The 26,980-nt window shown below is 35.3% G+C and overlaps 2 protein-coding genes across 23 annotated transcripts in view; one reads left to right on the top strand and one right to left on the bottom strand.

The window, feature by feature from the left end:
- Window positions 1–1,396: 1,396 nt before the first annotated feature.
- On the bottom strand, window positions 1,397–26,709 carry lnp1 (leukemia NUP98 fusion partner 1). 5 transcript variants are annotated; one of them, XM_087257608.1, is made up of 5 exons: window positions 26,627–26,709; window positions 23,841–23,909; window positions 6,820–7,047; window positions 3,406–3,504; window positions 1,397–2,202 (listed from the first exon to the last, which is right to left on the bottom strand). In XM_087257608.1, exons 3-5 carry the CDS (start codon window positions 7,030–7,032, stop codon window positions 2,095–2,097), a joined length of 420 nt encoding a protein of 139 aa, XP_087113734.1. In that variant the 5' UTR covers window positions 7,033–7,047; window positions 23,841–23,909; window positions 26,627–26,709; the 3' UTR covers window positions 1,397–2,094. The 5 variants fall into 5 exon arrangements, with proteins under 5 accessions (XP_087113734.1, XP_087113732.1, XP_087113733.1 ...); XM_087257606.1 differs by lacking the exon at window positions 26,627–26,709 and adding an exon at window positions 25,511–25,626 and having other exon boundaries at window positions 1,397–3,115; XM_087257607.1 differs by lacking the exon at window positions 26,627–26,709 and adding an exon at window positions 25,511–25,573.
- Window positions 25,617–26,980, top strand: part of opa1 (OPA1 mitochondrial dynamin like GTPase) — a 74,990-nt gene continuing 73,626 nt past the window's right edge. For 17 of the 18 annotated variants that reach the window (XM_087255515.1, XM_087255514.1, XM_087255508.1 and 14 more), the window contains exon 1: window positions 25,617–25,790. In XM_087255515.1, the coding sequence (XP_087111641.1) occupies window positions 25,762–25,790 (29 nt within the window). In that variant the 5' untranslated portion in view covers window positions 25,617–25,761. 18 annotated transcript variants of the gene reach the window in all.

Raw genomic sequence — 26,980 nt, 5'->3', positions numbered from 1 at the left:
AAACATTTACCTACATGTCACCCATGTGTTATATCATGATAGCTATCATGTAAAACAGTGTTTCTCAACCACGTTCCTGGACAACCACCAACACTGCAAGTTTTGGATGTCTCCTTTGTCTGTCATGCCCATTACAGGTCTTTCAGTCTATGCTAATGAGCTGGTGATCTAAATCAGGTGTGTTTGGTTAAGGATACGAGAAAAATGTTAAACATTCTAGTAACTTGTTAAAACATGGTAGCAAAGGGATAAATCTTATAATTTTTGTCAACTGAACTTTAACCTAAAACAAACTTGCATACTGTAACATTTATTACACTTTGTGTTACTGATGATGGCAACGAATGAATTGTATTTTCTTCCTATTCATATTTTTAGATCAATATAGAACAGTATTAATTTTACTCAAATTAATGTAGCATGAGTTAATACATTAGCAATCGTCAGATTCTACACCACTCAAAAAAAACTTTTTTTTTTTTACTTGTTCAAACTACTTAATTAAAATGAGCTGAAACAACACAATTCTGGATACTTCATTGGGACAATTTATTTTTTATGTTCAATCCACATAAATTTGTTAAAAGTGTTAAGCTAACTTAATTGATTTGTGTTGGGACAACATGAATAAATTGTGTGAAACCCTGCGTTTTTAGTGTATAAGGATATTTAATATTAATTTAATAGACTGCATTACTAAATGTTTTTATGTAAATTTGTAATCAGACTACACTTTTAACATAATCAATAAAGCTGCCAATATTATTTATTTCACACCTAAAGTTTACATTTAATGGCACTCATATCACTTAACTACTTATGCACTCAAAAAAATAAATAAATATTTTTAAACAAAGTAGTGACATGTACACTGTGAAAAAAATTCCGTAATTTAGCAGTTTTAATTATTTGTGATCTATGTTAATTTTATTTTTCCTTATTTATTTTTGCTTTTTAATTGTGTGATGGGACCTTTATCTTCCTTCCAACAACTTTTAACCTTGAAAAGTAAAAAAAAGTGACTTAATGTTAAGTTTTCTTAACATTTCGATAGTTAAAAGTGATATATTGTCTGGGTTGGTGTTAAATATTATAGTATAAATTCCTTGTAGCAGTACATTTTCTGTTATTTTGCAGACTTATTTCTCTATAAGATTTCTTATACATTTTATTGTTTCAAACTACTAACATGTCAACAAACGTCACTTTGTTAAACTGTAGAGTTGAATTTTCAACATCAAAAGTCAGCAGAGCAGAGATCAATGTCTCATAATGCATTTCACATCTGTAAATAAAGGGAAAACACTTGTGAATAGAAAAATACAGAAAATTAAAATATATTCTTCCAGCGTATGAAAAGAACAGCTCTATAATAAAAAGAAATACAACAATGTAGGAATTTCTTAACCTCTAAATATTTAATTACATGAATGAATTTGGTACAAACAACATATATAACTCTGAAACAATCATTTACACTTTAGATTATTATAACACCCTGGACATTTTTTTCTGGAATTTGGCATTTGTACATTAACAGGTAATGCAGATGTGCAAAATGTGGAATACAGAGTGGAGAGAGATGACGAAACAAAAAGACTCATGAGGTTAGACACTTAGCATGCATTATTTTTCCAAGAGTATTTGACTGCGGACTTGCTGTAAGCTGAGACTTGCAATATCAGACATGCAATCTCAGACACAAAGCACTCAATGGAGCTAGTGATGTTACTGTGAGGGGTGGGGTTGGCGTCAGATGTGCCTTTTTCAGCCTAGTCGAACTCACAACGCCATAGAGAAAAAAAGAGGGGGTAAATCATAAAAGGAGGGTAAAGGACAAAGTACAAATTCTCTTGAGATTAATAAGAACATGCATATTCTAAATGGTCTAATCTCATGCAGCATATGCAAGCAACAGGCTGTATAACCATGCAGGAAAGCTAGACAGCTAGCTAAAGTTTTAAGCCCTTGTCTTCACCCAGAGATTATGGTCTTATTTTGTTTTTATTTACATATAAACACTAAATCAGTGCACAGAGTCACATGCAGCAAGCAGACATAGAACTGATCATGCGGTGAAAAATATAGACATTGTCAGGGAAAATGAATGCGAGCAGAGGACCAGTAGATGGGCGCAGGCATGGTCACATGAACTCGACAGCTGGGACATGACTGTCTCTGCCAAAACCATTTTTCAATGCACTGAAAGAGAGGGAAGCCAAACGATGGAAGGTCATTAAGAGTCTAGCTGTAATACAGAAAATTGAAAATAATTGTAACATACATTTGCACATGCTACAAAATGTTGAAACATTGCTGATAAAGAGCGACACGCTAAACAAAATATATACTTTCAGTCTGAATTGACGTTTGTGTTATATATACGGATATATAAAACTCTTTTAATCTACATTTTGCTTAAATGCTTGAATAATGGTTAATGAATAAAAAATACGAGTTTTTTTAAAAGCATAAATGCTAAAGGAAACAATGTCGATTTCACTGTCAATGCTCTAAATGTCACTATGCAGTGTACAACATGAATACGCTTGCATGACAACTCCACGTTCAAAAACAGATCTGTTGACCTTATGAGTGTCAGATTTGTGCCCCTGTATTGATTTCCATTACAGTAGCGTGATTAGCCACAAGCTAATTTCCAGCATGTGCATTTAAAAAGCTATAGCCTCTCAATTGCAACTCCTGACATATGACCTGCAAATTCAGGATACTTAAACACAGAAGAATGGCAGACAGTACTAAAACTTATCACTTTTTTATTGTAATATACATATAAAAATTAATTATAAATGACTTACTGAACAATTAAACGATTAATTAATGAATAAAAGAGAGGAAAACAAAGAATCCCTGCAAATTAGAGATCCTGTTGAGGACTTTAAAACAAATATGGTGTGTAGGTAAACACAAAATCTAAACGATTATTGGTACACTGTTACACTGAAAATAATTAACGTTGTCGACGTAAAGAGAGTTGGCGACGGGGCAACCGATACTCCTCTTGTCCTGGACAGAATGGTATCTCCTTTCCTCGTTCACACGCCGGTGCAGAACTCCCACTACGTGGCCGTGTGCCATGCTCGGGCCATTTTGTCTTCCCAGTCCATAATTAGCGACAGCAGGTTTAGTATCACAAGAAAAGCAAGTAAACAGATGAACTCCATGCATTCCAGAAGGGGGAAAATTATGAATATCAAAAACATCCTTGTGTTTTTGGTGTCATGCATAAAGCTTTGTTTAATATGAGGTGTGAAATGCACTATTGAGGGTTCAGTTTGAAGGAGGGAACACATGCAAGGTAATGATCAAGTGCTGTACTGCACAACAAGTGTTGATAGGTTGGTTTGATGCTGATGGCAGGCAACTATTATAGGAAGTGATTACCTCTTTATGAAAATGATGGCCACAGTAAAGCTCTTGGAAACTCCCCCTTTCTTTCCGTAGTCCTTCATGGCAAATGAGACATATGCTATCTGCATCTGCCTACAAATACACAAGCCAAAATCATCCATTAGTATAAGGATATTCATGCATTTTGTCTACAGTGCACTGTAAAAAAATTGCTGTATAATTTACAGAACTGGCACTTCTGGTTGCCAGAAATACTGTAAAATATACAAGTGCACTTTAAATTAACAGTTACAATTGTGCTATAGTTTTAAAGTATAGTATTAATTTACAGTGTGCTTGTAAGTTTTGCAATATTACTGGCAATTTTTACAGTATTACTGGCAAAATTTTTAGAGTAGTATAAATAAACTATTATTAATTTACAGTGCAACAGTAATACAGTCAATTAAAAGCATTTTTACAGTGTATACCACAGCATAGTATATTACACTGTGGACGTAAAAAATATTCAAAGATAATTCCTTAGATAAATTTTTTTTTTAAGGTGAATGATTGTAAACAATTTATTTAAGCTAAATTTAAACAAAAAATTAAATAGAACATCAAGTTAAATTTAATTTGTTTGTTTAAATCAGTCTTTCTCAACCATGTTCCTGGAGGATCACCAACACTGCATGTTTTGGATGTCTTCTTTGTCTGTCACACCCATTACAGGTCTCTCAGCCTCTGCTGTGCTGATAATCTGAATCAGGTGTGTTTGGTTAAAAAGATAAGGAAAATGTGCAGACCTGGTGGTCCTCCAGGAACGTGGTTGAGAAACACTGGTTTAAATTCAACCTATATAAAATGTTTGCTACAGTTTTGTAGAAATATTGTTTTTTCAGTGTAGTATTCATTGCCAGGTTTGAGAATTTGTAATATGTTTGTTGTTATGTTTATATTTTTAAAATGGGTGTCATGGTGGCGCAGTGGGTAGCACAATCGCCTTACAGCAGCCCTGGTTCGAGCCCAGGCTTGATCAGTTGGCATTTCTGTTAGGAGTTTGCATGCTCTCCCTGTGTTCACGTGGGTTTCCTCTGGTAACTCCAGTTTCCCTCACAGTCCAAAGACAGGCGCAATAGGTGAATTGAATAAGCTAAATTGGACGTACCATATGTGTGTGAATGTGAGAGTGTATGGGTGTTTCCCAGTGTTGGGTTGCAGCTGAAAGGGCATCTGCTGCGTAAAATATATGCTAAATTAAGTTGGCAGTTCATTCCGTTGTGGCGACCCCTTTTTAATAAAGGGACTAAGCCGAAAAGAAAACAAATTAATGAATATTTTAAAATTTTAATTAATTCCTATTATTGAACGGATTAATTTTCCATAACCACTATTCCAGTCTTCCTCCAGAAATCATTACAATATCCCCATTTTGAGCTGAAACCTGCATTGATATTCATTTATTTATTCTTGTTGCTTATTATCATGCTTTGATGAATAAAGTGGAAAAAAAAACAGGATCTGTGTAAAAGTAAATGATCATTGTAGTATTAACTCTCATAATTGAGAGACGTCTTTCCTATGAGATCCAAGTGGAGTCCGAGTGACTGGCAGTAAATGTAATGCAGACAACCTCCAGGTGACCGGTGAAGAACATTATGAAGTAGACAAGATGGGGTTTGTCCTTTGAGTGGCCATTGGAGTACGTTATAAAGCAGAAGAAATGAGGACGACCTCAAGTGACCAGCAGCAAAAATGATGTGGATGTCCTCTGAGTGACCAACAGAGAACTTTATAAATTGGATGAAATGGGGAACGTCCTCGATTGACCAGCAGTAAACATTATGCGGGCGTTCTTCAAGTGTCTGGCAGAGAATGTTTTAAAGCAAACAAAATGAGGACATCCTGTTATTGCGACAGCTGAAATTATAGGTTTACACGAGTGAATGAAGAAAAGCAATGTAAAAAATGCTGAATTTGTATTCATTTTTGGTGGTAAAATATCAGAACAAGTTCTCTTGGGGTAGCCTACGTCTTTTGTTCTCGACCAAAAAGAAAATGCTGCATTTAGTTCTGGTTTAGTTAGTATTCACACAAAGGTTTTATGATGTACTCTACCTGACAAAAGTCTTGTCATCGATCCCAGTTGTAAGCAAATAATAATTGTGACAACAAATAATAACTTGATGTCTAGTTGATCTATTGGAAAAGTGGCAGAAGGTAGATTTTTCCAATGATTCATCTGTTGAACTGCATCCCAATCATCACAAATACTATTGGAACCCCCATGGACTTAAGATTCTCACAGAAATCAGTTTGCTGAAGGAAAAATCATGGTTTGGGGTAACATTCTGAGGTATCAAGTTAATTGTGCTGCCAGTTACATTACAAACCACAGGAGAGGTCAAATTCTTCAGCAAGATAGCGTTCCTTCTCATACTTTAGCCTCCACATCAAAGTTCCTGAAAGCAAAGAAGGTCAAGGTGATCCAGGATTGGCCAGCCCAGTAACCAGGCAAAACATTATTGAGCATGGGGTAAGATGCAGGAGGAGGCATTGAAGATGAATCCAAAGAAATTTGATGAACTCTGGGAGTCCTACAAGAACGTTTTCTTTGCAATTCCAGATGACTTTATTAATGAGTTATTTGAGTCATTGCAGAGATGTATGGATGCAGTCCTCCAAGCTCATGGGAGTCATACACAAAATTAATGCTTTATCCACTGCACCATGAATTTATATTTTGTACTGTGCATTATTTTGGTTAAGTGACAAAACAGTTGTCTAAGTAAAGTCAGACCTCACTATCTTAATTAAATCTTTAAAAATCAAGGCCTGAACACATTTTATTTTGGAAAATAAGCGTAATCTAGAGGCATTTGGCTTTCATATAAATCACTTCTGATACCAAATGATCAACTACAAGTCAAGCTATTATTTGTTGTTCCTAAAACTTGGATAGGCAACAAGACTTTTGTCAGGTAGTGTATATTTTGTGATGACTGTGGTGATTTTTATTTAGTCAAAGTGAACATCACAAGCTTATTAAATGTCTAAAAGGAGTCAAATATTATGTAATTTTTACCAGTCAAGATGAAGGGCTTATAAAATGTGTAATAGAGCCAAGACAGCAACAGGAATTAAAAGGACATGTGTTTCTGATATCTAGTGTTAAACTGCATTGGTCACTATGCAAGAACTATAATTTGACATGAAACAACAGCTTAAGGATTGAGTTATTTTTAATGTTGTGTCTTGTAAAATCATATCTAGTTGTTTGATTTGATATCTTGGTCTGTATTATATTGTAACCCAGGACATGCCTAAAATTAGATAAACTAAACCATTTCTATACATATATGAGAGATAATCTGGGTGGGAAATAGCAACTCAAAGCGTATTTAGTTTTGAGGAAAACTCTTGGATCATTTACTTTCAGACCATGGGTTTGATAATTGATGTCACCTTGTGGTTGTGGAAACGCAGCCTCCTCTCTAAGCACTCAGAGAGCTCAGGGATGGTGGTGATGTGACATTCAGGTCCCACTTTGTTTCGGCTGCTTTCATCTGAAGACACACGGCGGGCGCGAGGGTGAGAGTGCACCTCTTTGTCCTCACGGCTCTTTAGATGGACAGGCACAGGGGCCATGGTGTTAACATGGAGATGATTCGCCTGCATGGCTTCTAGCTGAGACTGTTTAGTACAGAAAGAAAGTAAGGGAGAAAGAAAGAAAGACCATGACATAAAAAGAAGAGATGAGCAGTCAGCAATATTGAATCTGAATCTTTAAATGCTAAAGAAATGTATTAAATGAGTAGTGATTATATGAAGTTATTGTTGTAAAGCTTAATATAAATGGTTATATAAGACACTTTGATAATCATTTTTCGTTTAATTATAGTACAGTTAAACAGACAAAAACCACCAAGCAAAACTAGTCCAAAGCACATCAAATAAACGCCTTACATCCTTTTAAAAGACATCAACTGAGGAGCCAGAATGAAAGTGTACAATCTTGGCATGCATCATCTCTGCGACCGCCCCCACTCTGTACGGGGTATATTATTGTGGTGACCGAAGGATAGCAGCACTTGTTAAAGCCAACTTCAGACATGAACCTAGCAGTCATTCTGCATGGTGAGCGACCGTATGAGGTGCAGTTTGAGTTATCCTAGTTTTACTGCACATTCAGAGGTTTATGGTGAGACTTAATTGTAGCAACTGTGGGGACAGTTGTCGTATATAGCCAGAAACTACAGTTAAAAGCTTAGGAAAGAGTTTTAAGTAAGTGTGACAGTTAGGAAGTAATGAAATCCCTTGCCTCAGGATATTTTCTCCTATACCCTTAAGTTAAATTACTTAAGGGTTTTTATGCAGCCTGCACACATATTCAGCAAACTTTTGCATGTCCAGAAAGTGCTCTAATCATTAGATGTTCAGACACGAAACCTGTATTGCATGTGCAAGAGACATTCTAAAGCTGTTTTGAAAGTCCTGTAAGTATCCAAGGGCAGTCAATAAAAAAAATCCCTAATTATCAGACATTCAGACACAAAATGTTTTCCAAAAGATGCCCAAAAGTTTTGCAAGTCTAGAAGAGATCCAAAAGTGGCCCCTGATCATCAGACAATTCAGATTCTGAACCTGTTTTGCATATCCCATAGACTGCCCGAACTGCCGGATGCTACAGACATGATCTGAACATCTCCACAATGTCACATGTTTTGTGAAAATAGTCTGTAAGCTCAGCCAAGAAAGAGTCTAATCAATTATTTTTCTTGAGCAGCCCATAATGACTTGTACAAGTGTTTCACTTAAAGTCAAGCTAATCAAAGGGGCTTTACAGAGTAATCTTGAGGGCAATACTATCATTCACTTTTGTCTCTTGGGCTGTATTACATGCAATCTGTTTTTATTAGATTTTTAAAATACAGGACACACTGCAAATGTTTGAATTACAGCTACACAAAGATAAAAAAATATATATTTTATTTTAATGCATATCCTATATGTACCACAATTAATTTCAAGACTCTGGAGCTAAATGATTTATAATTCATTTATTTTCTTTCGACTTAGTCTCTGATTTATCAGAGGTCACCACAACAGAATGAACCCCTAACTTTTCCAGCATATCGTCACCTTGGAATTAGGGTTCTATCTGTAATCTGAATGATTTTGAGATATTGAGCTTCAAAGTTTTTGCATTACATAGCAAACAGTATGTGTGTAACATTTGTTTTTTAAATAAAAAAGTCTTCAAATGAAAACAACTTATAAAAAACACCCTACGATGTAAATAAGTTGTTACTTAATAAAAATATGTCAATAACTCAATTTTGACAAAAATGTCAGACAGAACCTTATAATTCTTTGTTGACGATATGTCTTAAACAGCGGATGCCCTTCCAGCCACAACCCAGAACTGGGAAACATTCATATACTCTGCATTCGCACACACTCATACACTATGTTTAATTTAGTTCATCCAATTTACCTATAGCGCAAGTCTTTGGACTGTGGGGGCGACTAGAGCACCCGGAGGAAACCCACGCCAAAATGGGGAGAACATGCAAACTCCACAAAGAAATGCCACCTGGTCAAACTGGTACTCAAGCCAGCAACAATCTTGCTGTGAGGTGACAGTGCTAACCACTGAGCCGCCGATTCATAATAATGTTTAAATAATTAACGTTCTATTTCATTTTCAGATTTTATGCATTTAAAATAGTGTAAAATCCCCTCAGTGGGTGACTTTTGAAATAACAACCTGTTTGCACTGATTTGATTGCCAAAACTAAGGCTGTAGCAGTTGTAGAGAAGTTTAATAAGGTTAATATAGCTATAAAGTTGCGTGCAGATTGGATGAACAGGTTAATCTAATCAATTGCCACAAAATGAGAAGCTATACACTCTTGGTTTGGTAACAGATGATAAAATTTAACTGATAACTGGAATCAGAGAAAGGTATAAAACGAAACCGCTGATCACAAAGTGAAGTAAAGCAAACAAGTCATTTCCATTTTGTCTAATACTGTACCTTTATCATGAAACTTTTTTATTTAAAGCTTGCATGCAAATGGACAAAAAGTTACTCTGGTAGCTCTGGTTGACATGAATTTATCATAACACATAACAGATTTGTTTGTTTTTATTTAAAATCATCAGTAAGATTCATTCATTGCTTTTTTTCATGATAAACAATTCTTATTATGTAAGCAAGTACAAGGCATTTTATTTATACAGCACAATTAAAGTTAGTTGACCTGTGCTCTGTGAGGCGTGAGAAAGAGCATGTGATGCTGCCATATGTGAGGAAGAGAATGAATCTCTGCTGGGTCACCACCTCTAATCAGAGCACACTTTCCTGTTTCCAAAGAGTTGCTCTTCCGAAAGCCATTATGCACAGTGTTGCTGCTTTGTTTACAAGATCAACTGAGTCTGCATGTCAAACACAGCAAATCATATTATAAGCTACAGTATAAACATACAAAAATAGACCATGAGTGGACTTGCTCCTAGATGCTTTAAAGTATGAGGATTTGGGTTGTAGTGAGTGATAAGAAAGGAATGCTCATGTCAACATTCCTCTTACGCATTATGAAATCAGTAGCTTATTTATTTTATAAAATGGCAGCTGTGGCTCTAGAAAAAGTTGAATAATAGAGAACTAAAGTTATAAGTAGTGACTTTTTAAAAATATTTACTAAACCACAATTGGAGACATAATTTGTTGTTTATAAACAATGACATTACAATCTATTTGATTGGAAATCCTTGCTGTGCTGTGACGTTCTCAATAGGATACCACATTTTATTCTTAAATATGATGTGGGAATTAAGACAGTATCTAAATGAAGCATAAACTTTCATTTTTCTCATGTTTTTTTTTATTTTTTTTAACCTAAAATTAAAATCTAAATTTGTTCGATTCACACGAAACTTGGCATTCAGGCAAATTCAATTAGCCAATATGTTGCAAAGATGTAAGCGAACACTCATATTTACAGTCTAGCTTATATACCAATACAAATTTGCCAAAACTTACATTTTTGACAGTGATTTGAGCATCAAATTGCACCAAAGGTGTTTGCAACGACTGAACACACACTGTCAGCTCTGCAATAATATAAACTGTGAAGTTGCAAAGTGGTATGCATCTTCTTTGATTGCTGTTTCTAATATGAGTTTATACTTCAATACAGGCAGTCAATCTTCAGCAGGTATTAAAATAAAATCTGAATGGCCCTCCATTAAAAAAAACAGCCAAAATCTTGGTAGGTAAAATTTTTAGGAAATGACTGAACAATGTGCTTTAAAACCAGCGACCTTCTTGCTGTTAGGCAACAGTGCTAAACACTGAGCCGCCGCTCCTTAATATACAGTTGAAGTCAGAATTATTAGCCCGCCTTTGAATTATTTTGTCTTTTTTAAATATTTCCCAAATAATGTTTAACAGAGCAAGGAGCAGTGTATAGTAAAATATTATGTACTGTCACCATGGCACAGATAAAATAAATTAGTTTGAGTTACTAAAATTATTGTGTTTAGAAATGTGTTGTAATAATCTTCTCTCTGTTAAAAAGACATTGAGGAAAACAATAAACAGGGGGGCTAATAATTCTGGCTTCAACTGTATATCCTTTTTTAAAATGCGAAAATGAATTGCAAATAATAACATAAAATAATGTATATTTTAATTATAAATTTGCTGTTATACAATATTTGAAATTTGTGATCATTTACTATTAGAGACAAAATTATTTTTGTTTTGTTTTTAATTATTTTAGTTGTACAAATTTCGACATTATATATATATATATATATATATATATATATATATATATTCATTCATTCATTTTCTTATCGGCTTAGTCTCTTTATTAATCCGGGGTCGCCACAGCGGAATTAACCACCAACTTATTCAGCACATTTTTAAGCAGCGGATGCCCTTCCAGCCGCAACCCATCTCTGGGAAACATCCACACACACACACACACACACACACACACACACACACACACACACACACACACACACACACACACACACACACACACACACACACACACACACAAACACTTATACACTACAGAAAATTTTGTCTACCCAATTCACCTTTACCACATGTCTTTGGACAGTGGGGGAAACCAGAGCACCTGGAGGAACATGCAAACTCTACACAGAAACGCCAACTGAGGCGAGGTTCGAACCAGCGACCTTCTTGCTGTGAGGCGACAGCGCTACCTACCTACTGAATATATAGATATTCATATTACTTTAATGTGTTGTTGTATCTAAACAGACTGGTTTGTAGTACATGAAAATTTACTGTTTGATGTACTTTGATATTAAAGTGGCTAATACATTTCTCACCACAGATATAGCAGAATAGCTTGCACATTCACTGTAAATATTAAACGAGAAATGTCAATATGACATCATGTTTTGATAATACTTTACATGTTTTGGCTCCATTTTTGTTTGAGAATTGTCTTGATGTTTTAAATAATTTTAATAATGTACTGTAAGTCACAGGAAATGACTTAAAGCAGCAACCACCTTCAATAGTTTTGTAAATTATTGATTATTAAGTATTATAAGTTCACAAAAAAAAAAAAAAATACATTTTCATCCTTTACTATCCCTTGGCTTGTTCCAAACATGTTTAGGTTTCTGTTGAACACAAAAGAAAATATTTTGAAGAAAGCTGAAAACCTGTAACCATTGACTTCCATAATATTTATTTGTCATACTACGATGTCAATGGTAAGAACAGCTTTCTTTAAAGTATTTTCTTTTTTGTTCAGCAAAAAATGTTTGTTTGTGTACTTTCTTTAAGACAAAGCAATCATAAAATATACAACATTTCCATCATACAATATAGTTTATTATGCTAACTGTTGCCTCATTTCACAATGAGTTGACTAATCAGAATTAAAAGTTAAAACTATTTGAATTGAAACATTTTATACCACATATGCGTTCAATCTCTGGGTTTTGGTTCATTTCAAATTATATTTAATTACTGACATCACAAGCTTACCATGCAAGGCAGTGATGCACGGCGGTCAGCTTTCTTGCGGGACGGCCTCCTGAAGCTCCTCTTCCTCTCTTTGGCGTGGTCCTCCCCAACCCCGTGGCCCCAATAACTGCTCATCCACTTGGTAAAGTTGCCATCATCATCGTCCTCATTGTCCATAATAATTGCTGGAAGCAGCCGAAGAGACAGCTTGAGACGTGTAGTGTGGAGCACTCTATGAGGCTCCTGTGTCCTGGAAAAAAAGGCTGATGATCCAACCGGCTCAGACGGACCTGATGTTGACGTTTGTTGTCCTGGAGCTTCACAGAACCTCTTTCATTGAAGGTCTAGACTCCACGATGAGCTCGGCTTGGCTCACCGATAGATTTATAATTAGATTTCTCCCAGTTTGTGTGGGTTTAAGCCGACCCAAAAATATGTACACACAGCCTTTGTCCAAGACTCTAAATAAGTGAATCCCCTTAACATGAGAGAGGGAGGGAAATGTAATGTAGTATAAGGGCGGTAGAGGGGTAAATGAGAGGGAGAGGGTGAGCTGGTGAGATATAGAGATAGAGAGAGAGAGAGAGAGAGAGAGAGAGGATGGTTTTTTGGGTTGCTGCTCTGCTTTTAATCTTTCCATTACAAAGTGATGGGCCTGAGGGTGGAGGGTGGGAGTTTGTCACACATGCACACAAACACACACACACCAATTCTCCCATAGTTTCCACTCACTGAGCACATCAAACCTGCCAATAATTATGGACCGCAGCAGGACAGACCAGTGTGTGTGGGAGAGTCAGTGTGATCATGTATTTATGTTTTAGTGCTGTCTGATAATGAGTAAAGTAAGACTGGCTTGTCGATGTAGATTGGCATCCATCGAGTTTAGTGGCTAGACTTTGTTCTGATTGTGTATGTGACACGTGCTTTTTTAGTGTAACTATTGGGGTAGAGAGATTGGTTGTTTTGGAGTCATTGAAACATTGTTATGGATGTTAATGAAACAGCATAAATAATATTATAATGATAATAATGATAATAATAATAATAATAATAATAATAATAATAATAATAATAATAATAATAATAATGTGTCACATTTGAAATGAGTTGTATTATTTGCTTTAAAAAAAAAAATAAAAGTAAAATAGTGTTGGTAAAAGTTACTTGAAGGTAATGCATTACAATATTGAGTTACTCCCCAAAAAGCAACTAGTTGCATTACTTAGTTCCTTTTTAAAGTAAGTCACACATTAGGTTACTTTTGAGTTACTTTTGCGTTACTTTGTATTACCGGGCAGAGGCTTGATCTCTTTCAGAGCTTGTTTTCTTTTCTTTCTTAATAGAGGAGTTCTGTAATTACCAACACACTTACCTACAGCTTCATTTACCTTAAAAAAAAAAAAAAAAAAAAAACACACATCAAAAAGGTATATTTTATTTAGGATGTTTTTTGAGAACTTCCCAACCCCAGAGCTATACATGTTGTATAAATAGATTATTGAAAGTTTAAAGCAATGTGTTTGCTACTTTCATATTGTTTGTCTTAAGTACAATTCAACATAAAATCACTGTCTATTGAGACAATTCCCTTTTCTTTTTGTTCGATGCGTTCAAAATAATGAACACATTCTCTTAATGACTGCGTGATTTATTATGACTACTTTAATTTTAATTCAGAATTTTTTAAAAAGCTAATTAATTAAACTAAAAAGTAACTCAAATATTATTACTTTTTAAAAGTAATGCATAACAGTACTTTACTCGTTACTTAGAAAAGTAATATTATTATGTAACTTGTGTTACTTAACCCCCAACTCTGATAATAATGTGTTATATATTTGGTTATGATTATTTATTGTGTGATCTTATTTCATGATAAATGGTGTGGTTTATACATTAAAATATTATAATATTATTTTATAATGCTTCATATATGAAGGCTTTAAGGTAATGTTCCTTAATATTTGTATTTGTATTTTTTTTCAAAGCTTTTAAATGGAAAGTCTTGAATACTGTGCATGAAACTCCTATTCATAATTTTTCATATCTTTGAATAAATTACTGTAATAAAAAGAGGAATATGCATTGCAGATTCCTTGTGGTTAAGATTATCCAGTGTCATTCAATGCAATATTAGGTGCATTAGATAGCATGAAAAGTAGATTAAATAAATAAAAAATAAAATAAAAATAAATTATTAAATTAAAAAATAAATAAATAATATATATTTTATAAAGATTATATAAAGGCTTCAAGTAAAGTGTCATTGGGTATTTTATTTATTGTTTGTGCAATTAAAAAAATCTATCTATGGCAACTAAATTTAAATCTTCTTTATCTTATAAAGCATCTTATAATGCACTATGTAGACATAATATTGTATGTTTTTTGTTTTGTTTAAATGAATTAAAAGTGTCTTATTGCATCTCAAATTGTTTATTTGTCATGAGTATAATGCATTATACTTTATCAATGAATAGCAACGAATAGATATAGCAAAACATTTTTAATTACTAATCATGATATCATAAAGTGCATTATAAGGTGCATTATTTTTACTCAAACTGGGTACAAAAATCAGGTTTAAAGGCTTAGTAAATAATACATGTTCATTTTACAAAATGTATACTTTTAATACATTACAGAGTCTCAAATGGGTGAATAATAACACATTGAGTCTCCCTAAAGAGAAGCTCCATCATATATTAGCAAAAAGCACAAGATTCAGCCAAATTTGCCTTCCATTTTAAACATTGCAGCTGCATGTTCAGTAGTCCGTGTACTTTCAGCTGACCCCATTTTAGAATATGATAAACCCCCTCCCCTTCTGGAGGAAGCAATCTGGGGCACACAACAACCACCCCCAAGCCTTGTCTACTGTCCTGCTCCAGTTGTTGCCCCCGCTGCACTCTGGGGCAGCAGAGCGTACAGTATGAGAACCAGAGACTCTGATGATAAACGTCACCTGTGGTCATGTCTGTTTGATCCTTGCACCTAATTGGAAGGGTGGTGGTGTTGTTGTTTCTGGGTCACAACAGTGTACGCCCATTTATTTGTTGCATTCTGTGTGTTTCACAGAGAAATATTACCTGCATTAGTCATGAAGGAAACACATTTGCAGAATGCGCATCTATATATTTGACTCTGGACCACAAAATCTGTGTTATGTATATAGGTATATTTTTGGCAATAACCAAATATATATCGCATGGGTCAAAATTTCAGATTTAATTTGAAGGTACCCTATAATTTATTCAATATGTTCTTGTTCTCTGATATCTACATTTTATGTATGTGGCTGAGGTAAGTAAAAAAATCTTAATAATTTTATATGCTCCTTAATAAATAGAGAAATAGCCCCTATAGATTCAGAATCTCCACATTGACCACATCTGGAATGATCATGAATATTGAACGTGCATTAAACACTCATAGGGCAACATGGCTCAGTGGTTAGCACAGTAGCCTTACAGCAAGAAGGTTGCTGGCCCCGGCTGGGTCAGTCGGCATTTCTGTGTGGAGTTTGCATGCTCTACCTATGTTGGTGTGGGTTTCCTCCAGGTGCACTGGTTTCCCCAACAAGTCCAAAGACAACCGCTCTAGGTGAATTGGGTAGGCTAAATTGCCCATATTGAATGTGTGTAACTGAGTGTGTATGGTTGTTTCCCAGTGATGGGTTGCAGCAATAAGGGCTAAGGGCATAATCCACTGGGTAAAACATATGCTGGATAAGTTGGTGGTTCATTCCGCTGTGGCAACCCCTGATTAATAAAGGGACTAAGCCGAAAAGAAATGAATAAATTACCCCTATAGAATCAGAATCTCCATATCGATCACATCTGGAATGGTCGTGAATATTTACCGTGCATTAAACACTCATAAGGCGACAAGGTCACTGGTTAGAGTCCCGGCTGGGTCAGTAGGCATTTCTGTGTGGAGTTTGCATGTTCTCCCCATGTTGGCGTGGGTTTCTTCCAGGGGCTCCGGCCTCCCCCAAAGTCCAAAGACATGTGCTATAGGTGAATTGAATAAGCTAAATAGGCGGTAGTGTGTGTTTGCATGAGTGTGTATAGATGTTTTCCAGTATTGGGTTGCAGCTGGAAAGGCATCCCCTGTGTAAAACATATGCTGAAATAGTTGGCGGTTCATTCCTCTGTGGAGACCCTTGATGAATAAAGGGACTGAGCTGAAGGAAAATGAATGAATAAATGAATACACACTCATACTCAGCATTGTACGTGTGTTTGTTGCCTCATTATAAACATACATAACAAATTTTACAATTTAAATGATAAATAAAGCTACAATTAGGCTGTGTGTCTGCCAAATTGTTTTTTTTTCTCAGGTTGAGTGTTTGTTTTCTGTTGTTGTCAATAAAAGCATTGTTTTTTTGAGCACTTGCAAGTGTAGCGAGTCGCTGAGTAGGTGTTTTGTGGTCACTGCTGAGAGCTAATCAGTGTCACTTTTGAGCTAGCCATCCAATCACAGTGGAGGAGAGGCGGGACAATACCATGCAACTGTCAGCAACTGTTTGTTAAAAACTTTTAACCTGTAATGTTACAGTGGTGATACTCTGTATCATAGCACCTGACTGAAAAAAACAATGTGCTGCAAAAACACTCACAGCTGAAAATGTTTAGGTAGACATGCAGCCGTAAAAAAAATCTCATGCCTCTTTGTGTGGTGCTGAATAAATGTGTAATTCATATATCTCTCATTTTGGATTCTGACAACCTGTAAACAGATGGCTAGAGGAAAATAGCGTTCGTGATGAAAGAAAGAAAGAAAAAAAGAAAGAAAGAAGGCACCCAGGCTCCTCGCCCTGCCGGCGCCACCCAGGCTCCTCGCCCTGCCGGTGCCACCTAGGCTCCTCGCCCTGCTGGCACCACCCAGGCTCCTCGCCCTGCCGGTGCCACCCAGGCTCCTCGCCCTGCCGGTGCCACCCAGGTTCCTGGTCCTGCCGGTTCCAGCCCAGCTCTTGGCCTTACCAACGCCACCCAAACGTCCTGCCCTACTGGCACCTCCCAGACGTCTTGCCCTGCCGGCCCCAGTCCTGCTGGCTCCAGTCCAGCTACCTCCAGTCCGGCCGGCTCCAGTCCAGCTGCCTCCAGTCCCGCCGGCTCCAGTCCAGCTGCCTCTCCAGCTGGCTCTCCTAAAACCCCCTGCCTTGTGTCTCCTACGGTATCATCCATGGGTCATACCTCCCGCCCCTCCCTGGTGGTCCTTCCCACTACTTGGGACGGATTCCCCGGCTACACCCTGGCTTCCTGCCGGGGCACCTGACCCACGAACCTATCCTGGTCTGACCCTCCCATCCCTCCCCTTGTTCCTGTAGCCGCTCTTTAGAGAGGGGGTAATGTCATGACTGTGTTTGTCCACCAGATGTCACTGTATTTCGCCAGCAAACCCCAGCAAACTACAGTGGCTTTAGAACTACATTTCCATACATTCTTTCACGCACACACCCGGTCTGTCATCTACACTGATTTACAACCACAGCTTTCTCCGTTCTCCGTTGATTACCTGGACTATATATTCAGTTATTCATCCTCTGTTTGTCAGTTGGTCGTTGTCATCTCTGGTATGTTGTTCCTGATCTCGCTCTTGTATCTTGTTAAAGTCTAGTTTGTGTTTAATCTGTCTTAGTTTCTTGTTTTGTTTGTTTGTTTGCTATTTTGTTATTTTGTACTTTGGATTTTTGTATTTTTGTCACTTTCTCTGCACTATACATCAATTAAAATTGCACTTGGATTCTAGACCCGTTTTTGTTCCTGTTCCACTCTTCAAAAATAGCTGCTTTCATGAAGAAACAAATCTTTTGAGTAGAAAATGTTTTCTTTCTATTACAATATCCCATTTTTTAACAGCTGTAACTTTATGGAGCTACTTCCATTAGATTTAGGACTATAAATATTAATAAATAATAAGTACTATATAATATTCTAATTTAATTGTGAAAATAATGCAAGTAGGATGATTACAGGAAACTACTGTAAATAAGGCTACATCTTTTGCACATTAGTAAGGGGAATTCAAATTATTTTTATTTGATAACATAGAAATAAACGTCTAGGCTGCTGCAGACATTTTGTTTCCAGAAGCTGCATCTATATTAACAGATGATTTTTGCAACCCTAAAACAACAAGTTTAGATCATTTAAATGCTCTTTACACTTTGTAGATAAACAATTTTGGTGAAATATTATTTGGAAAAGCACTGATGTTGTTATTAAATCATCACTGCTGTTTTGGAAAATATTTTGTTGTTGGTAAATTTGGATAAATGCTCAATAAAAATGTAAAAATAAAAAATAAAAAACAGTTTCCATAAAAACTTTCCTTTAGGTAGAGCAATAACTGTTTTATTGGACCATGTCATGGCTTTAATATGTGGAACTATTGCAGGTGTTTACCTACTTTAAAGTAGCCCTATCCCCATATCCCAGAAAAATCCAGGAAAATATTTGCTCTTGTTTTTTAAATAGAGCTCTGAATAATGAACTTCTGGTGCAAAAAGACAGAGCACTTCTAAAATTAGAGCCAATCCTGGTTGCGGTCGCACGTGCAGTATAAGCAATTGCTAAGGAGGAGGACACACACACAGACACACACACACACACACACACACACACACGCACGCACACGCACGCACACACACACACACACACACACACACACACACACACACACACACACACGCACGCACGCACACACACACACACACACACACACACACACACACACACACACACACACACACACACACACACAAAGATCTTCATAACAACTGCATAAAAATGTGGATTTCTCTTTTAAATTATTACATATATTTGCAATCCTTCTGTCAGGATTGAGCTGATGACATCTACTGCATCATATGAACATTTGGCAAGACTTTCGGACTCCACCCATACTTTTTATCAGAAAAGGGTAGCTTTTTGCAATATTTGGAGAGCACATAAAAGGAAAATTGAAGGGTTGTCAATTTGACTGTCTGTTGTATTGTATTGTATTACAGTTTTTCTTGATTGCTTTGATGTAGCCATCAACTGAAACTCCACATTTTCAAAACAGTTAACACACAGGCCTAAACAGCAGCACTCATGGTCAAAATGACAAATTTTGCTTGCAAAATGCACATACTGTGTCAAAACATTTAAAATGCGCTACAAAAGCTAGTTTCACCTTCAAACAACACAACTTGCAAACAAGTATATGAGCTCTTTTAATTGATGATTACACAATGGACAACAAAATACAGAACTCAGAGTTAATCACTGCACCATTGCTTGTCATTGTATCCCAATGCCATTTGTGGTCGTTCTATCTGTCAAATTTGCCTTTTTGCAAAGAACTGAATCCAGAATAAGAAATGCATTGATTAAATTTATTTTGAATTCATGACATTTTTTCAAACTGTGGCTGAAAACTGAAATACTGTAAAAACAAACACAAAAAAAAAAAAATGAAAAAAAGTGAGAAATAATAAAATACTGTAAATATTAGAGAAAACACATGTAAACCAACACACAGTCAAATCTATTGGGAGCAGTGGTGGAAAGAGTACTAAAAAAGCATTCTTAAGTAAAAGTACCATTACTTGCCTAAAAACGTAGTGTGAGTAGAGTAAAAGTACCTGTTGCAAATATTACTCAAAGCAGGGATAAAAAGTAGCCCTTTTAAAAGTACTCATGAGTAGTGAGTAGTGACTATTATGCTGTTAAATGCTGATGCATTTACATGTAATTTGTGGATGTGTGTGTGTAAACGTAACATTCTGTAGTGCATTTAGTTATTGCCCAGCAGGCACACAATGTCATAAGCTGTTAATATTAGGTTAGATTTAGGTTGTGATGTCAGGTGACCAAAATTTAATGTCTAGCCAGTGTCTAACGACAACATTATTTTGATGTCCAATAATGACATCAAATGATGTTGATATTTGGTTAATTTTAGGTTGTTAGAAAGTGACCAAAATCCAATGTCGAGCCAACATCTTAAACCAACATCCTATTGACATCAAATACTGACATTTATTCATCAGTTATGGCAACCAAAATTCAACGTCTGATAGATGTCATAGTGGTAGCATCAACACAACGTCAAGCTGTAACATCATTAGACGTTGATATTCGGTTGGTTTTAGGTTGGACGTTGGACACTGACATCGGGCTGACGTTAAGTTCTGATGTAAACCCAATTTTCATTTCCAATTTCAATCTGACGGCATGGTTACGTCTTGTGCCTGTTTAAGGCTATTTCGGTCATCATTCAGTAAATATCCACCATCTTCTCATCAGTGACATGCATCTAATCCAGGGGTGCCCATACTTGGTCCTAGAGGGCCGGTGTCCTGCAAAGTTTAGTTCCAATCCCAATTAGAGGCACATGGGCTAGCTAATCAATCTCATACTAGACTTTCTAGAAATATCCGTGCAGGTGTGTTAAGGCAAGTTGGAGCTAAAATCTGCAGGACATCGGCCCTCCAGGACTGTGTTTGGGCATCCCTGATCTAAACAGTCTCTGGGTCAATGTGTGTAAAGATTTTGAACATCTTGTTGGACACTTTTAATGCTTCCAAACAGTTTGCTGCAATTTAAAGTGCACATGTCTTGAAGTAGTTTATAATGATGCAATTTACCTTCTATGTGTGATTCGATTGGACAGGAATTACAGGACAGATTTTTCTAATTCCCATAAACAAGAAAAAACAAAGTAACTGCAGGTTGAAGGAAAGTAGTGAGAGTAAAAGTACAAATACAGCACTAAAAATGTACTCAAGGAAAAGTAAAAGTACACATTTATTAAACTACTCAGTAAATTACAATTTCTGAGAAAAACTACTCAATTACAGTAACTTTAGTATTTGTAATTAGTTACTTTGCACCACTAATTTGGAGTATAAGACATATAGCCACTATTGACCTCTTCCATCCATACTGGCACAGAACACAGACCTTCCAAAGTTTTTAATATTTGCAGACTGATTGCTAATTGAAGATTTGTGTGAAGGAGTGTCAAACCGGTGCTTCAGTGAATTCATACTGATCTTGGTAGTTTCTAATGGTTAGGAATAGATGGTTTCTGTAAATGTGTCAATCCAATGAGAAAGGGTTTACACATTAGCAAGACCCATCTTCTGCTCTGCTGGGATAATGATAATGAAAATTAAGAGGAACCTAGTTTCTTTAACCAGGTCAAAGCAAACAAGAAAAACTGTATATTATATTTTATATTTGTTAGAATTTTTTGTTTTGCTATAATTTTTATTATAATTTGTTTACATTATTTTCCTGAATGTTGATTTTGTATTGTGATTTTCATGTTGTGTGGGGTATAAAAGTTTAAAATACAATAAAAAAATTCGGTGACAAAAAAAATCAAACAAAAAAAAACAATCCTTATGTCAAGTTTCAGAACTCTGATGTCATTGTTCAAAACTCTAGACACAAAACTCTAAACAGTCTTACCTTTAACACAGGCTTTCCAGCGTTCAAAACTTTGCATATTGCGTTCATTTCAATAGTCTTACATTTGCAGGATTATTCTCTTTGTAAAGCAGTGCAATATTTGTTCTGCCTCGTCACTATAGATCAGGATTAAACACTCGACAACCTTATTTAGCTGCAGGTTGAGTTTGACTTGGCCTGAGACGGTTTATCAGGCCTCAGAAAACCTCCTGACACAGTTTACTAAAGAGAAAGTAGGAGTGTCTTATGAGGATAACTACTGTGATCATGTTATAATATTAATGCATTTTCATTCCAGCATGATCATCAGACTGGCCTTAACCTAGATTTAATGAAAGATGAGTAAAATACTGCTTTTTTAGGTTGAATGTATGCAGAGTGCAGCCTTGGTCCTGTCTCATAACTGCGTTACTAGCACAAACACAAATTGATCATGTCTCGTGTTCTAGCTGAGAGCTATGGTTGATCTAAACCTGCTATGGCAGTGTGCATTCAATACACATTTTACATCATGTGTCAAGCAGAGAGCCTAGATACAGTAGAGCAGTCTTTTTTTAACCACTAAACATGCACACTACTTCTATAATCGCATTGTCAACGTGAAATCTAATTTGTCATTTCTATCAGCATGTCTGTGAGGAGCATGTAATATAATATAATATAATATAATATAATATAATATAATATAATATAATATAATATAATATAATATAATATAATATAATATAATATAATATAATATAATATAATATAATATAATATAATATTTATTCACTCATTTTCTTGTCGGCTTAGTCCCTTTATTAATCCGGGGTCGCCACAGTGGAATGAATTGCCAACTTATCCAGCAAGTTTTTACGCAGCGGATGCTCTTCCAGCCGCAACCCACCTCTGGGAAATATAATATAATATAATATAATATAATATAATATAATATAATATAATATAATATAATATAATATAATATAATATAACATAATATAATATAATATAATATAATATAATATAATATAATATAATATAATATAATATAATATAATATAATATAATATAATATAATAAATATAGTAAAATGCATAGTTAAACGGTGAATGTGTAAAAATTATTTACTATAAAACCTGAATGTTTAAGTAATAAATAATTATGTTAAAAAATAAATACAAAATAAAGTGGATATATATATATATATATATATATATATATATATATATATATATATATATATATATATATATATATATATATATATATATATATACATATATACATACATACATACAAACATATACATATATATATATATATATATATATATATTTTTTTTTTTTTAACTTAATGCAAAAGTGCTCAAAATTAAAGCTATTTTATTTTCAGTATATTATACTGAAAATATTCAAATATTATACTGAATATTTAACAAAAATTACTATAAAAATTATCATAAATCCATAGAAGAGATCCAATGAGAACCATTAAGTAGTCTCTTAATGTTTCCATATAGGGTAAACCTGATTGTTTAACCAAAATCAATGCAATTAAAAAATAAAAAGGATTAAAAGGATTTAAGGAAATATAAAAGCACAAACACATGAATGTTTTACAGAAATAACAAATAAATTACAATATACAATAAAAACAACATGTTAAAATGTTTGATAGTAAAATCAAGTAAATAATTTTTTTAAAATTCTAATATTTTTAATTTGACCGCGTAGCTTAAATATCGGTTCATTCCACTGTGGCAACCCCTTATAAATCAGAGACTAAGCCGAAGGAGAATGAATGAAAGCAGCATAAATGAAAGACTTACTAATCCTATTCAGACACATAGACTAAAGAAAAATACTTCACACTCAACAGGCAGTAATTTATGAATATCATCACTCATCGAGGTTACACGTCATCAGTACATGCAGCCAGTCTGAACATCTTGTCTGTACACTTTTCACAGTCCAGGAGCCAGAACAAAGAGCTTAATAAAAACTGACCTTGCCAACTGAAGACACTCAAAGAGGAAGATAATGACCCAGTGCAGTCTTTGTTCAGCTGACAGGTGGCTTCAGAAAAAGAAAAAAATAACACATTCAATCTTATCTTACAGGGATAGCTCACCCAAAACTGCAAAATTCTGTCATTTTCACCCATCTTCCACTTGTTTCATGCATGTTTGAGTTGATTTCTTGTATTGAACACACACACACACAATACATTTTGAAGATAGCTGGATACTGTAGCCATTGACTGTCATTGTCTGTTTTTTTTCCAATTATGGGATAGGAAAGAAAAATGAATACACTGAAACATAACATTTTAGAAAACCTGCTTGCATTTCAATGGAACAACATATTGAGATAAATATTACCCATATAGCAAAATTTCTTTGGCCCAGCTCGGCTGGCCCACACACTCAGCTTTTGCTTGGCCCACATGCCGCAGTGAATTATGGTATATGACTGGAACAAGTCTGGCGTCCATATAAGGGCCAAATATCAACCATATCTAGTCTACGCAAAGTTAATAAACCATTGTTCTAAACTCGACCATCTGGCCCATGTTTGGCCATTGTCTGGAAGCCATATTTGGTGTTTCACGACTGCAATGAAATTGATAAACCCACGAAGCATTGCACTTTCGGTGTGTTAATAATGGTATTTGTTTAGTAATGGTTAATAATAATATCATTTGTAAAATAATAATTTGGTTAATAAAAAATGTTTTACGTAAATAAAATTAAGTTATTTTGCAACATACAGGAAACAACAGATGAATAAATATTGATTGTTTCCTGGATTAAAACGAAGGCTTTAAAAATGCAAACAGGAAGATGGAAATGACTTCATGCATCAAAATATTTCTTTACTATAATTTAAATGTGTTTTAAACGTGGGTCAAGATGGGGGGGGGGGGGGGGGTGGCTGTATGAAATCCAAAAGCTTACATTCTTAAGCACCTGTTTCTTAATTGTCTGTCTCTAAAAGTGAGGGGGACGTATAGTTACGCCCCTGCCACCTCTGTCCAACCTGGGCCATGTTTGGCCCACATGCTGTATGCCAGAGCCGGATGAATGCCTGCTGTGCTAGCTGTAGGCTGAATCTGGGCCAGAATTCTTTGCTACCTGGGTAGTTTTCATCTTTTGATTAGTCACTGGTTCACTGTTGGATTTTGCCTTCTAGTGGAATGTATTTGTACTGCAATCACAAGCACCCATGCGGAAAAAAATACTATAGTACTTTATAGTAGGCTAAATACTGTAGTGTTTTTTAACCATACCATAGTAAAGCACTTAAAGGGTTTCTATAGTTGCTCTGGTAAAACAACAACTATAGTAATATAAACAAATGGCCTAATAATCTATATTAGGGTAGACATGATATAGTACATAACAATGAAGTAAAAACTAAAGTATATTACAGTATTTATTACATTTTATCAGCTCACTCTCGTTAATACTACAGTATTCTGCTCATTAACAAAGAGTTACTATCGCTTTACTATAGCCAGTATTGTTCATCGACACTATTATATCTTATAGCAATTTTTTTCAAGTGGGTAGAAATTAACATGATTAAACTCGCAGGCAATTGGACCAATTGGACGAGCATTAATTTTAAAATATATTTTTATTAAATATTTTATTCCGCAAAAATGCAAACGTTACCTTTACATGCAATCCAGACTGGCGTGACTTTTGTTTTACTGACTGTTATTTTGACACTGTGACGCCACGTTGTGGACCAGGAACTACTTTCTCCTCTCCCAGCAGCACTTGACACTAGCGATCGCCTGCTTGTGATGCCCTTGTTAGCCACGCAGCTAACATATGTGTCCCATTTGGAAAGATGAATTGAATTTTATACTGCAAAGAGATCCTAAACTCATCTATATTTGCCATTAGTTAATAATAGCAGGATGTTGCGAGCCGGAAGTGTAGTTACCTGGTAAGTAACGTTACAGCAGCTTGTTTGCAGCTACTGAATTTAACGCAGGAACAGTAGACTGGGAATTGTGTAATTGATTGGTCATATACATATAAAATGGATACTTTATTTTGTGATATTTATATATTTACACATACGCACTAATCTCTTTTTAAAAGGGTGACTGTGCAGATTAACGTTAGTGTTGTTCTGTATCGTGGCGTAAATGACACTGACAGGCTACACTGTTACACTGAATGACAACACCCAAACACTGACTCTCATATCACCACAGGAATCACTTCTTCTAATAAAATGTCTACATTAATAGCACATAATAACCTTAGTCATATCACAATTCAAACCGTTAAAATGCATTAGATTGTTTTAAATATTAGCCATTGGACTGCTGCTAATACGAAACCACCAAGAATAAATTTTAGATATATTTTTCGGGTTCCTGTTTGAAAATGACCTGTTATTTTATTAGAATGACTATGTTATGCTTTTTTTGGTGTGTTAGCGCAGTTGTCATTTTTTTATTTGTTTTTTGGTGAACATTGTGTGTCTAACAGAAAGCAGAATACCCATTGGGTAGTGAGGTAAAGTTGGTTTTATATTCACACATTCGGACTCGGTAAACTATTCTTTACCACAGTACTTTGAATATTCTGGCTGAAATCACATGCAAGTATGACTTCAAAACAACATTAGCGCTATTTAATTGACTGAACAGTGGTGTACTAATATAATTAGTGTCATTGGCTGCTAATATAATTTCACTATTTAGTGTAAGCAATGAAAATTAAAAAAAATGAAATTATATTGTTAAGGAGAAATCTGAATGTGGGCCTCACAGCAAGAAGGTCGCTGGTTTGAGCCTCAGCTGGGTCAGTTGGCATTTCTGTGTGGAGTATGCTTGTTCTTCCTGTGTTGGCGTGGGTTTCCTCCAGGTGCTTCGGTCCAAAAATGTGGTATAGGTGAATTGGGTATGGGGTGGAAAGGGCATCCACTGCATAAAACATATGCTGGAAAAGTTGGTGGTTTATTCCGCTGTGGCGACCCCAGATTAATAAAGAGACTAAGCCAAAAGTAAATGAATGAATGTCTGTATTTGTCAATATAAAACAAACTTTAGCTTAATTTAAGAAGGTGAAAGTCAGAATGTGCGATTATAAAACCAAATTTACTTCATTAGGATACCCGCTAAC

Source organism: Danio rerio, chromosome 6, assembly GCF_052040795.2.
Source record: "Danio rerio strain M-AB ecotype USA chromosome 6, GRCz13ab, whole genome shotgun sequence".
In the NCBI taxonomy this organism is placed as follows: Eukaryota; Metazoa; Chordata; class Actinopteri; order Cypriniformes; family Danionidae; genus Danio; species Danio rerio.
This window is presented reverse-complemented; position numbering and strand designations above follow the sequence as displayed.

Bases quoted from the DNA above. Each gene is read 5' to 3' on its own strand.
- lnp1 (XM_087257604.1), bottom strand. From the start codon at position 12,556: ATGGACAATGAGGACGATGATGATGGCAACTTTACCAAGTGGATGAGC. The intron at 3,505-6,819 runs GTGACATCAATT...GTGTATTTGTAG, and splicing joins TGCGTTTCCACAACCACAAG to GCAGATGCAGATAGCATATG. The intron at 3,116-3,405 runs GTAATCACTTCC...TGGACTGGGAAG, and splicing joins GCCATCATTTTCATAAAGAG to ACAAAATGGCCCGAGCATGG.